At 48.4% G+C, this 13,219-nt stretch overlaps 1 protein-coding gene across 1 annotated transcript; it reads right to left on the reverse strand.

Moving 5' to 3' along the window:
* Positions 1-317: 317 nt before the first annotated feature.
* MC5R (melanocortin 5 receptor) lies at positions 318-9,342 on the reverse strand. Its single transcript, XM_043443877.1, has 2 exons — positions 4,579-9,342; positions 318-3,629 (listed from the first exon to the last, which is right to left on the reverse strand). The coding sequence occupies exon 2, from the start codon at positions 3,602-3,604 to the stop codon at positions 2,627-2,629; it is 978 nt and encodes a 325-aa protein (XP_043299812.1). The 5' UTR covers positions 3,605-3,629; positions 4,579-9,342; the 3' UTR covers positions 318-2,626.
* Positions 9,343-13,219: the final 3,877 nt, after the last annotated feature.

Below are 13,219 nucleotides of genomic sequence, written 5' to 3' on the forward strand. Positions count from 1 at the left end.
TGGCACTTTCTCTACCCCCCTACTGAGAACAGATAATAACACCAAAATACTTCCTGAAAGACAGAATTCTGGACAGCATATAATGTCACGTGTACAATTTTTTTTCTTTTTTTTTTTTACGTGTACAATTTTATTACCAGGAGTTAAATCATTTTGAACTGATAAATGACCATCCTATAGGTGATAAATACCATCAAGAAAATACCATCACACCTCATCAGTGAACGTCCCTCCTCATTTTGCAGCAGCTGCTGACAAACAGAAGACCCAAAACCCTCTGATTATCAGAAGTTAGAATGGCCAGTTAAAACGGGTGGTCTGGTCCTTCTGTTTTATTAACCTTTTTTTGAACACATGTTTTTACACCAAAAAAATTGCTACAAAGGCAGAAATAGTTAATATACAATAGCGTACAACAGTTCTGTGGATTTTTTTTTTGGTCTGGGGGCTGTGGGCTGGGATTCCAGGCTCATTTACAGATATTTACTGAGTCTCTGCATTCCGGTTACTTCTTCCAAGTGAAGACTCATCAGAACATTCGGCTATTTCTGCACTACTTATACAGAGATTATAAGACCTTTGAGCATTTCCTCAAGGACCTTTGTAGAGAAGATCAGACCTTGTCTGCAGCCAGTATCCACCCGGAGCAGTAAATCAGCCTGATGAGAGTGAGTCCCCAGAAGAGCCACAGGGCAAACCACGAGGGCTGAAGTGTGATCTGCCTATGGGATCGCGGCCCTGATGACCTCGGTTAGCACTCCGAGAGTGCTGGCGGGCAGCGGGCTAAGTACACATTTGGTTAGCAACGACGACAAACAACAGCCGAGCACCAGAAACTGCTGTGGCAACAGGGCCCCCGAGGCGAGTTGGGCAGCGAGAAGCCCATGCTCCTGGAGCCAGGGATCCTGACACGACCCACATAACTCGGACTGGTGGTTCCCAGCACAGTCATGTAGAACTCACTCATGCCCATGGGTACACATGGGAATGTCAGCTAAAAGGACAGGATGCATTTGAAGGGTTAGTTGCCTCCTCAAACCTCAACTGTCAATAACCTGCTAATTTGCCCTTTCCAGAAGATTTGTATGTTTTATGCACTTTCCTGCTTGAGCCAGCACCATTTTTCTCTGGACTCTGAGCTGCTGAGTGGGGGTCATGTCTATAGGTTTTGCTTGTGCCTGGCGCCCAGGGAGGTCTTCTGGTCAATAGACCCTCACACTCACCATCTAGTGACCCTAGTGGGCCACTGCTTGTTTACATATATTCCTTCATTAGGGGCAGTCTAGACATGAATATTCACAACAAAAGAGAAGCTGTTAACATCAAAGACAAGAGAATGGAATTCAGAGCCATAAGAACCAAGCCCTTCAGATGAGAGCCCTGGGACACAGAGGTTAGAGCCATGCCCAAGGCCCATACCTGCTCCATGGCCAGGCAGGCCTCCTGGCTTCCACGCCACTGCTTTGACAGCCCTCTGCATCCTCTCCTAGCACCACCCATCTGCAACCTTCCTTTAAAATAAATAGACAATCTCTAGGGTGCTTTCCAAGTTTCAAGTGTTCTCATGCTTTCCCATGCCTTGCCCTGTGGGGTCAGCACAGACGCAACCTGAAATGAGATGATTAAGGAAACACTGCCCATTAGGGGAAGAGTTAGGACTGAACTCTACTTTCCCAGTCCATTCTGCACTGGAAAAGATTTGACTCAGGGGGCTAGCGCCGGGTACCTTGACTTCTGGAGTCAGACTGCAAACTGCAGACTGTACAGTGACAGAGCTTCAGACTCCAAGACAGACCCCGTCAGAGAAGGTCAAAGATAGCTTGCCTGCAGGTTGTGTTCATGGCAGGTACTTGGGGGGCCCCCCATGCCCCCAAAACGCTCACTTGGAAACTCTGGACCGAGTCAGAATAAGACAGTAAGAAACAGTCACAAAGATGTTCATGCCATGTAAGGGAAAGTTTGTGGCAAGAGGTTTTCTGTCCAGACAGAAATGTTTTGCATTAGTGCAAAAACATGACTGACAGAAATATAATTAAAGAAATGTCATCCCTGTACAATCATGGACACAAGCCATGAAACCAGGAGTTCAGGAAAGGAGAGCTGTGGAAAATTCCCATAGCAAATAGACAGGAGATTTCAAATGGAAAGAATCTAATCGCTCTACTCTGCCCCAAAAAGCATGCCAAACTCCCAGGGGCATCACAGAAAGTTAGGGAACTGCTTCTGGGGCAGAAAGTGATCACGCACTGTGGTGTGTTCACAGCTTTTCTCCCAGGTCCAGCCACGCTCATCATGCTTAGACTTGCTCACTGAGTGTCACCTCCCCTGAGCACACACTCAGAAGATGGAGGGTGCTGGGGACCCCAGAACTGGGTGGGAGCGGGAGAAAATGCAGGAGGAAAGCAGTCAGTAAGAAACTGTCATGGGCATTCTCAAGGCAGAGAAATGGCACGTGCACCTTTGACCCATCAACTGCCGGTCGGGGAAAAGCTGCCTCTTAGACACAGATTCGAGGTGGAGAAAAGATGAAGGGAATGCATGGCGTAATTTCCAGTTCTGACTCTTCCTAACCCACCTTGTCATAAGAGCGATGGAGAGAAGAGCTGCAGAGAGAAGGACTTTTAGTTTAGTACCTACTCGGGAACCTACAGGGGGTTCTGAAGCCCTGAAAACAAATAATCTCCTTAAAGGTCTTCCGCATCTCTTGGCTGCGGAAGGCGTATATCAGAGGGTCAATCACAGAGTTGCACATGATGAGGATGAGGTACATGTTGAAGTGAGACATGAAGCAAGAGCAGTAGAGGTTCTGAGGACACGAAATCATCAGGATGAGGTGGAGGAAGAAGGGGGCCCAGCACACGATGAAGACGCCCAGCAGCATGGCCAGGGTGACGGCGCCCTTCACGCCAGTCCTCTGCCGCACGGAGCTGTGCCCTGGCAGGGCGGCGATGCGCCGGACGTGGGTTCGAGCCAGGAGGAACATGTGGGTGTACAGAGACGCCATGAGGAGCAGCATAGTGAGGAACATGGCGATGAGGCAGATGACCACATACGTGGACTCGTAGTACACGATGAAGACGGTGCCGCAGCTGGTGCAGAAGGCCCAGATGCCAGCGATGATGGCCCCCGAGCGCCGCCCCGTCATGATGCGCTGGTAGCGCAGGGCGTAGAAGATGGTGACATAGCGGTCCACAGCGATCGCCAGCAGGCTGCACATGGAGGCCACCACGGAGATGCAGATCATGGAGTCGAACACGTTGTCCAGGTGCCGCACAGAGGCATCGGCCATCACCAGATGCTTGTTGGTGAGCAGATAGATGGTGATGGTCTCCCAGGAGTTGGACAAACTCACCAGCATGTCGGCCACTGCCAAACTGCCCACGAAGAAGTACATGGGGGTATGCAGGTTCCGGTTCCTCACGATGGCCCCAATGACCAGGATGTTCTCCAGCAGGCTGATGAGGCCCAGGGCCAGGAACACCTCCACCGCGATGCCCATGTCCTCACATGGTGAGGATGCATTCCGGACACTCAGTCCTGAGAGGTTGCCTTCCGTGGCATTCAGCCCAAGATCCAAGAAGTGCAGGTGGAATGAGGAGTTCATCGCTCCTCTTCTGAGCAGCAGATCACTGTAAAACAGGTTTTAATTCATGATCCAGAGGGGTTAGCAGTCTATAGAAGTACATGCGTGTGGAGAGCAACCACACTGTGAGCAACGTGCCCTGTGTGCCTGGGTCCTGGATCCCGGAATAGAGTTCCTCTGATGTGAAGGCCCCTCTGCCCTTCTCCCCTCCTTCCACAGACCTCCTAGCACAGTCATCAGACACCTCAGCATGCACAAGACACTTTCAGTCTTATTCTTGTCATCTTGGTGTCCATGCTTACTCTCAAAAGTGCCCCAGCTCACAACCTGCAGAACCTCTCCAGTCTCCTGGTTCCATACACATGGTGACTGCCCCACTTTTCCTGAGTGGACTCTGAGTCCCGAAGGACCTGCAGGTCTCAAGAGAGGGAGACAGGTGCCTTCTGTTCATCCTGAAGCCCCAAGGATTCATCCCTACAGTTGTCACTAAGATTGTAACCAAGGTGATCGACTAACTTGAGCATAATCACAAATAAAACTTATCGCCTTCAATTCATAAGTTTAGGTTTCACATACACACTAAAATTGAAGCCCTCAATTAAAATTTCCCTAAATTCTATGTTTGAAATTCCATGGAGTCAGATTAACAGACAGTTGTATAAGTTTCACAGAAATGAAGTACAAACAAATGAGGCATTTAGATTTACCAAGAACTAGAGCAAGATACTTTCCTCCTCTGTTGCCCAATTCCTCTCCCGTGATTTATGTTCAAAACTCTCTTTGCCCTCAAACTCAGAGCATATTTAGGGAGAGGGTCACAATTTCTGTCATCACCTCCATCGTCAAGAGTCACTGTGTGTGATTTGTCTAGTTCGGTTTCAGGGATAACGGCCACCACACTGACATCCCCAGCCAGCTCTTTTCCACACGCAGGTCAGGCACAGTTTGCATCCATTCAAGCCAACTTGAAGCGAATAGAAAGCGTGGCTATTTACCCGTCTCCCTTGTCGCCCTGGCGCGGCTCCTCTTGCACAGCAGCTGTCAGGCTGCACTCGGGACCGGAGCTTGGCCTGGGCACCTGGGGGAAGTGCCATCCCCGCAGGATGAGGACTGGGTGGCAGAGGCGCTGCAGCCTCCCTGCGGCTCGTCCTTTATGCAGCTTCGCAGGACCGCCTCCTGCCCGCCGCCACTCCTTCTGTCCCCGCTCTCCAGTCACGGCCTGAGGTACCACCTAGTGGTCAGAGCAGGGCCCTTCCTCTCCTGGCCGACACCTGCACCTTCTGTTTGTAGAAAATCCTTCCCCCAAAGTGTGTTCAAACGTATTCTCCAGCAGGTTGTTCTTTCTGACTCTGCTTCTTGTCTCTTCCTCTTTGAACTATGGAAATACTATGGGATCCTGTGACAGCCCAGGACACCAGTCACTGGTTCCCTGATGGCTGTTCTCTGGAACTGACGGTGGCGACCCTCAGCTGTGAGCCTGATCCACCCCTTGTGGGACCGATTAGCCCTTTGGCAAGGACTCTGCCAGGTCAGGTCCAAGACAACAAATGTAATTTTGTTGTTGTTCAGTCACCAAGTTGTGACCGACTCTTCACAACCCCATGGACTGTAGCACACCAGGCTTCCCTGTTCCTCACCATATCCTGAAGTTTGCCCAAGTTCATGTCCATTGCATTGGTGACACCATCCAACCATCTCATCCTCTTTGTTACTCAAGTAAAAAGGGAAAAGAGAGTTTCCTTTGGCTGAACACCCTGGCCTTGGGCAAGAACTTCTGGATCTCCCATTTCTCTGGGACTTAGAACACTGACCTGCAGCCCTGCTGGACCAGGCCTGATAGAAATACCCAGGGCTGCTTTGCTGTCAGAGATGTGACCAGATGGCCTTTCCAACCAAGTCATTGGAACCAACACACTGGTGTCCTAGGGCTGTGCCAAGGGTTGCAGGATGGAATGGTAAGAATGGTGCTATGTACACACAAAGGGACGGTTGACAGAAAACGGATGATTCAAACCTCCCTTACATGCTCCATCAGCTTGGGCTCTACAGGAGAATCTGGTTTCCCAGTAAAGTGGTAAAAGTGGAGACTTCTGTTAAAGATCATTAACCATCCAGATGACACAGCACAGCCGCCATGGGTGCAGCCCTCCCAGCTTGCAGGCTGGTGACTCTGTGTGTGCTGTACATGAATTGGCTTCCCCGATGTCTCAGGGGGTAAAGAGTCTGCCTGCAATGCAGGAAACACAGGAGATGTGGGTTTGATCCCTGGGTTGGGAAGATCCCCTGGAGAAGGAAATGGCAACCCATTTCAGTATTCTTGCCTGGAAAATCCCATGGACAGAGGATCCTGGCAGGCTACAGTCCATAGGTCACAATGGGTCAGACATGACTGAGCAAATAACACACATACATGAATTACCTTCATCATAACAGGAGCCTTAGGAAGTGGGTGCTCCCATCACCCCATTTCACAAAGCAGCAAACCCAAGGTCCCAGGGCTGGAAAGGAGCACAGTTGGGGCTCAAACTGACTGGGCATGAAACTGCCACCAGAGGGGCCCTTGTAGTCATGGGACTCACTCTGCACCAGCCCCAGTGGTCACTGGTTTCCTACTGTTTTAATGCTGCTAAATTTGGTATGTGGCATTCTTGTTTTGTTCCGTCTTTATCAGGTTTCGGTATTCAGGTTACCCTGGCTTGGTTAAGTAAACTGGGAACAGATTTCAATTATTTCCTATTCTGAGCCAGTTTGAATGAGGTGGGACTTATCATTTTCTTGCAGGAGAGAGATCCCATCGATGCCAACAGGGCTGAGCGTGGCTGTTGTTTACAACACTGTACTGTATACTTGAAAGTTGTTAAGAGGATAAGATCTTCAGTGTTATCAAAAGGCAATTAAATGACTTGATGGATGTGTTAATATTTCTATGGTCATCATTTTGCAATATCTACACGTATCAAATCATCACCTTGTATGCTTTAAGTCTACGTAAGTCATGTGACAATATTTCAGTAAAGCTGGGGAAGCAAAGACTGATGCTGAGAGCCATGAAGATGGATGCATGCTGCCTAGACCCCTTCAAGGGAGGCCATGCTGCCCAGCTGCAGGGGTGGTCAACAGCCTGTGCTGTGTCGTTCCCTCCATTGTGCCTGCCAGACCTCATACCTCCCTGGGGCGGGGGGAGGCTTCTGATGACCCCTCCAGGCAGAGCAGAAAGGCTGTCTCACTCACCTCTCAGAGCTCTGAGTAGGGTTGACTGAGCTGTGGGCCCGCTCTGTTGCCCACCTGCCCCAGTGCTCCCATTCCCCCAGGTTCTGAGCCCAGGTGCTTCCTGATGGACCCTGTGGAGTAAACCCCGAGTCAGCATCTGGTAACCAGCTGTGCAGCAGGGGGTCCAGCAGGTCCCACCCTTGGGCCTCACGGACCACCCAAGCGTCTCCCCTGTGCCTTTGAATTGACAGTTGTTGCGTCGTCCCTGCTTGGGCAACAAAACAGAAGGACACAGGATCCTTCACAGAGGAGCTCCCCCCACCCAGGTGGAGTTGGTGCTCTCGGGGTGCCCTGTCTGTGGTCTGTATGCTGTTATGAGGGAGGAGCCAGGAGGCAAGAGCTTAGTCTACATTCCTTCCAGTGAATATTCAGGTTTGATTTCCTTTAGAATTGACTGATTTGATATCCTTGCAGTCCAAGGGACTCTCAGGAGGCTTCAGCACCACAGTTCGCAAGCTGGATCAGATGGTAGTTCTGTTTTTCAATATTTTGAGGAATCTCCATTGTTTTCCCCAATGGCTACCTCAATTTATATTCCCACCAAGTGTGAACAAAGGGTTCCTTTTCTCCACACCCTTGCCAGCATTTATCTTCTTTTTGATGACAGTCACCCTAACAGGTGTGAAGGGATAGCTCACTGTGGGTTTGATTTTCAGCAAACTCTTCTTCGTGCCATCTCTGTGCTGAGGCTCCCTAGATGCCATTGTGGGTCCAGCCATAGAGGCAGCTTACCTGGGTGAGAAACAAGAGACAGCAGCATGTATTCACAGAAGTTTGGTTACAGATTTTTTTTTTTAACTCCAAGGTGTATAAAACATTTTCGTATATCAACTCACCTGATCCTCCCAGCAGCCCTGGGAAACAGTTTGTGTGTCACCCTCTCTGCAAGATGCAGACTTGGAGGCTCCGAGAAGCTGAGTGGATTTTCTGACACTGCTGGGCTGAGAAGTGATGCCACCAGTTGTTAAGCCCAGATCTTCTTATTCTGAAGTCCAGGTTTATAAATACATACAAGCCCTGTACACTAGGTCTGAGCACTAGACAGTGGAGTCCTAAACAAGCACCAAATCGCCTATGAACATTTGTTGAGAGCCTACAATGCCTGCGACTGGTCCACAGGTCTAGAATCTCAGCAAATCCTCCAGCAACATATAGAGTCAAAACCTTTAGCACAGGCTTCCATACAACAAAACCGAGGCTCAGAGGAGACTGTGACTTAGTTATTGATGAAAGCAGGACCCGAATTCAGGCTTTTCGCCGCATCTATGCTTCATACAGAGTCTGGTGTCTTCTCGTGACTCAGTCACATGCCATAGGTGGAAACTGGGGTGCGACAGAACTGCAGAGGCCATGGGAGAGGAGCAGGGAGAACATGAAGCCAAGGGGCAGAGGGGGCACTGAGGGCGGGGGGCAGGGCCCAGCCATGGGGCCACGGGGGAACCCTTGGCTGGGGTGCTAAGGTCTGCAGGCTGTTACTTGAGGGGTGATCCCCAGCCCCAGGGCCAGCATGGGCCAGTCACAACATGCCCTGTGGTTGGCTGGAAGGTTTGGGCCTGGTTCTAAGAGCAGTGGGAAGGCCTGCAGGGTTTAAGCAGAAGATGGAAGCAGCCGCAGTGAGGAAATAGGAGTCAGGAGGTGAGAGCGCTGCGAGTTGACAGCAGTGCCTCATGGTGAGGTGTTTAAATCCCTGGGCGGAATTTGTTTTATCACCCAGGATCCTGTGATCTGGTTGATTCATGCTCAAGCTCCCCTGAATATCAAGCCTGAAGACCAAGGCAGCCCTGAGCCAACAGCTTACAAAGCCCAGACACTTAAAATGCCACACCCACCCATGTGTGTCCACAGTTAAGAAAGGGATAGCTTGGGGCTCAGGGATTCAACATGGGGCTGGGGTTGGGGGGTAATTTTATTTGTTGTGTCTCAGGTTTGTTTGGGCTGCCAGGACAGGGTCTGTGAGTTCTCACATTCCGCGTGTGAGTCGAGGTTCTGTTAGTTCTTGGGAAGCTTATTTTTCAAATCCTATGCACTTTTCTTCTTTGAAAAGGACTCAATAATCATCCTTTGATTCAGTATAAAGCTAAGAATCTTAGCAGAAATCTGAATTGAGACAGTCCTTTCCTTCTAGAAGTGTATAAAGCCTCATAAGCAGGTTGAACTCACTGTGTTCCTATCAGAGGCATTAGTTACATCTCTCCAATATTCTCAGCCTGGCACTTGGATGATTGTTGGGACATTAGCCACAAGCTCTAGGAGGGGGTCTCTGCAGGTTTTAAATCTTGCCTTCCTGTTCATGTGGTTGCCCCACCAGCTTTGTTCAGGAAGGTCTTCTTCACTGCCTGCTACTTCAGGTTTCACAATAGGATTACTGTTTCATTAACACGAAATTTGGGGTTCCCTCTACTTTGCCAACAAAGGTCCATCTGGTTAAGGCTATGGTTTTTCCAGTGGTCATGTATGGATGTGAGAGTTGGACTGTGAAGAAAGCTGAGCACCGAAAAATTGATGCTTTTGAACTGTGGTGTTGGAGAACACTCTTGAGAGTCCCTTGGACTGCAAGGAGATCCAACCAGTCCATCCTAAAGGAGATCAGTCTTGGGTGTTCATTGGAAGGACTGATGCTGAAGCTGAAACTCCAGTACTTTGACCACCTCATGCGAAAAGTTGACTCATTCGAAAAGACCCTGATGCTGGGAGGGATTGGGGGCAAGAGGAGAAGGGGACGACAAAGGATGAGATGTCTGGATGGCATCACCGACTCAATGGACATGAGGTTGAGTAAACTCCGGGAGTTGGTGATGGACAGGAAGGCCTGGCATGCTGCGATTCATGGGGTTGCAGAGTCGGACAGGACTGAGCGACTGAACTGAACTACCCCAAATTCCTCCCTTTTCTCCTCCTGTGGCCACTGAACTCTTATTCATCCGTTTAGATGCAGGCAACAGTATTGGAGTAGGAGGGCATGGCAACCCACTCTAGTACTGTTGCCTGGAGAATTCCATTGACAGAGGAGCCTGGCAGGCTACAGTCCATAGGGTCACACAGTCAGACACGACTGAAGCAACTAAGCAGCAGCTACCCCAAATTCCTCCCTTCTCTCCTCCATGGCCACTCAACGCCTATTCATCCTTTTAGATCCAGGCCAGCACCTCTTGCTGGGAACCTTTGGGACCAGGTGCTGTGCCCTCCAACCTATGTGATGTCTGCCTGACACTTTCCTGGTTGACTGTGAACTGCCTGGCGCAGGTATCCCCTGTGGGCCATGAGTACTTCAGAATCCTGCTCAATCACTAATAAGAAGCTAATTCTTTAAATGTTTCATAGTAATCTCTGCCATTGTGTAAGTTCCTTCTCAGAAAAGTCCAGTTTCAGAAAATGAGGTCTGAAATCAGCTGCCAAATAAAAGTAGTAAAATCCTCCTATTTATAACCTGGATGCTGAAGACACCATGCTGACATTTCTTCCTTATCCCCTTTCTAAACCTGAAGAAATTTAGTTAAGGATGTAGGGAGGGAAATGAAAATTTTTTATATATAAAGAAACAGTCCTTAGAAATAGGATATGATGAGGGCACAGGGTAGGGAGTCTAGCCAAGTGGAGAAGAGGAGTTGAAGACTTATTATTCAAGGAACTTAGGATCTACAACAGAATTTCTAAAGAGCAGTCTATGAACCATCGGCATCAGATTTACCATGGAGTTTCTTATGGACAGGTTGCAGGCACCTGAATCAGAACTTCTGGGAGAAGGATTTTGTAGTTTTAATTAGCTTCTAGCCTTAGGCTCAGTCAAATTTGGGAATAACTGTGTATTGAATACATGTTATTTGCCATGTATGTGTTCTTATGTGTAATATCTGTAAGACAGGTGTTACCTCATTTTACAGGTGTGGAAGCTGAGGTTCAGTATGATCCACTCATAGGCCAAGGTCACACAACTAGCAAGTGGTGGCACTAGAATTCTCGAAGTCTAACTCCAAAGTCGCTTATGGAAGAAACTCGGTTCTAGTAACGAAAAGGTAAATGGGATGAACTGAGATCTTCCTTCTCTCCTTCAAATGTTTTATTTATGCTATTCTGAACAATCTGTTTTCAATGGAATTCCGTGTTTCTAAGAAGCAGAGGCAGCGACCTCTGTGTATAAATAGCTTCTAATTCATGTGAATGGGATTTAAAATGACAGCCCTTCTCCACTGAAATGAAGTGACTGAGCCTTTAGTGGAGTAAAATGACCTTGAGATAAAACAATTAAACAAGGAAGCATCTTGACATGAATTTCTATTTTCAGAAAATAGAGATGAAGTGGAGGAAAGAAGAAAAGCATACCATTTAGCAAACGTTCCCTCATGTTAAAACCTCTGCATCCCTGGAGTAGAGTATGTCTCATGGGCGATCCATAAAAGTACAGACATCTATGTCTTATCCTCTATTTCAAGATCTTCACTTTCTCAGCAAATGGGAGGTCCTGCCCAAAGCCTGGTGCTGGGCTGTAGGAGGGGCACAGGGATGAGGAAGCCCCACCACGTCCCTGGGGAGTGTGAGTCAGGCTCGTGGGATTCTTCTGTGTTGCACACTGCAAACCCCGGGCCCCACAAGAGGCATCATTGCAGGGTGGAGGCTGCAGGAGTCTGGGCTGCAGGCTGGGGAGACTAGGGGTTAGGGCTAGGGCTAGGGCTTTCCTGGTAGCTCAGATGGTAAAGAATCTGCCTACAATGCAGATCTGGGTTTGGTCCCTAAAATGGCAACCTATTCCAGTATTCATGCCTGGAGAATCCCATGGACAGAGGAGCAGGTTGGGTACAGTTCATGGGGTTGCAAAGAGTTGGTTACAACTGAAGTGACTTGGTACAAGCATGCTAGGGGAGGTGCCCTTGAGGCAACTCAGGGCCTAGCCAACTCCTTGGAGCACCAGAGTCAGCCTCCTGGAAATGTGGCACCCACACTTAGTTGCAGCTCATGAGCTCAAGAGCTGCGGCTCATGGGCTAAGTTGCTCCATGGCATGTGGAATCTTCCTGGCCCATGTCCCCTGCATCAGCAGGCAGATTCTTATCCACTGTGCCACCAGCAAACTCCTATCCTGTTATTAAGACCATTATAAAGATATAAACTGACCAGTGAAACAGAAGAGAGTCCAAAAACAAACTCACACATATATGATCACCTATTACATAAAAAAGGTGGAAAACTGGTGTCATAAGGATGGTTTTTCTCAATCAATGATGCTGGGTCAGCCAGAAATCTGAGAGAAAACTTATACTCTAAATCCTAATTCACACTATTAGCAAAAATCAACTCAATAAGATTTCTGATTTAAAAGTGAAAGGTAAAACAAAAAAGACTAGGTGAAAACACAGAACATCATGGAGTAGACATCTTCACCATCTTGGAGGAGACAAAGATTTCTTAAAAGATGCCAACTATAAAGAACATCAGTAAATTGTATATTAAAACTCAGAGCTTTTCACTTGGAATATACAGGCTCTGCGGTGGGGTTAATGGCGACCTCCAGGGCTTACTTGCCAAGGGGTGTCTCCCAGGACTGCTTCTGCCAGTGGCACTGTCCCTGTGTTGAGCCACCGCCGATTCACACCCCCACATGAGACCTTCCAACACGAGCAGATCCACTCAGCCCCTGCTCCAGCTGCTCTATCAGGAGGTAGACACGTGTGAATCACACTGATGGGCTCTCATGCACTTGGACTGCTAGTTAGTTTGGTCAGTGGGAGGCACCAGCAGAAGTGGAAGTAGCATCCACAAGCGAGATCAAGGAATGTCATGGGGAGCGTGAAGCTGGCCTGAGTGTCCACTCCATGCAAGCAGTGATGGTCTACCTTAATCTGTGCTGCACCTCCAGCCCCTTGCCTGTAACCTGGATAGTGAAAGAATATACATAAAATAGACAAATGAACAATTATGAAATGGATGAATAAAATGAAATACTACATGAGCTCTGAAAGTGGTGTTCGATGTAAAGGTATATATCACAATTCAAAAACAAAAAATATTTTCGCCAAATATGTTCTCACAATACACTCAACAAATAACTTGTATCCAGAATATACAAAAAGACAGTCCACCCAATAGAAAAACAGGCAAAACTTGAACAGACATTTCACAAGAGGACAAAGGCCAATAAGCATATGAAAAGTGCTCAGTCTCATTGAGTGTGTGGTGTGAGTGATAGTCGCTCAGCTGTGTCCAACTCTTTGTGACTCCATGGACTGTAGCCTGCCAGGCTCCTCTGTCCATGAAGTTTTCCAGCCAAGAATACTGGAGTCGGTTGCCATTTCCTTCACCAGGGGATCCTCCCAACACAGGGATCGAACACAGGTCTCCTGTATTGCAGGCAGATTCTTTACCATTTGAGCCAC

The sequence above is a fragment of the Cervus canadensis genome, chromosome 23, assembly GCF_019320065.1.
Source record: "Cervus canadensis isolate Bull #8, Minnesota chromosome 23, ASM1932006v1, whole genome shotgun sequence".
NCBI classification, from domain to species: domain Eukaryota; kingdom Metazoa; phylum Chordata; class Mammalia; order Artiodactyla; family Cervidae; genus Cervus; species Cervus canadensis.

Coding starts and splice junctions, on each gene's coding strand:
- MC5R (XM_043443877.1), bottom strand. CDS start 3,604: ATGAACTCCTCATTCCACCTGCACTTCTTGGATCTTGGGCTGAATGCC.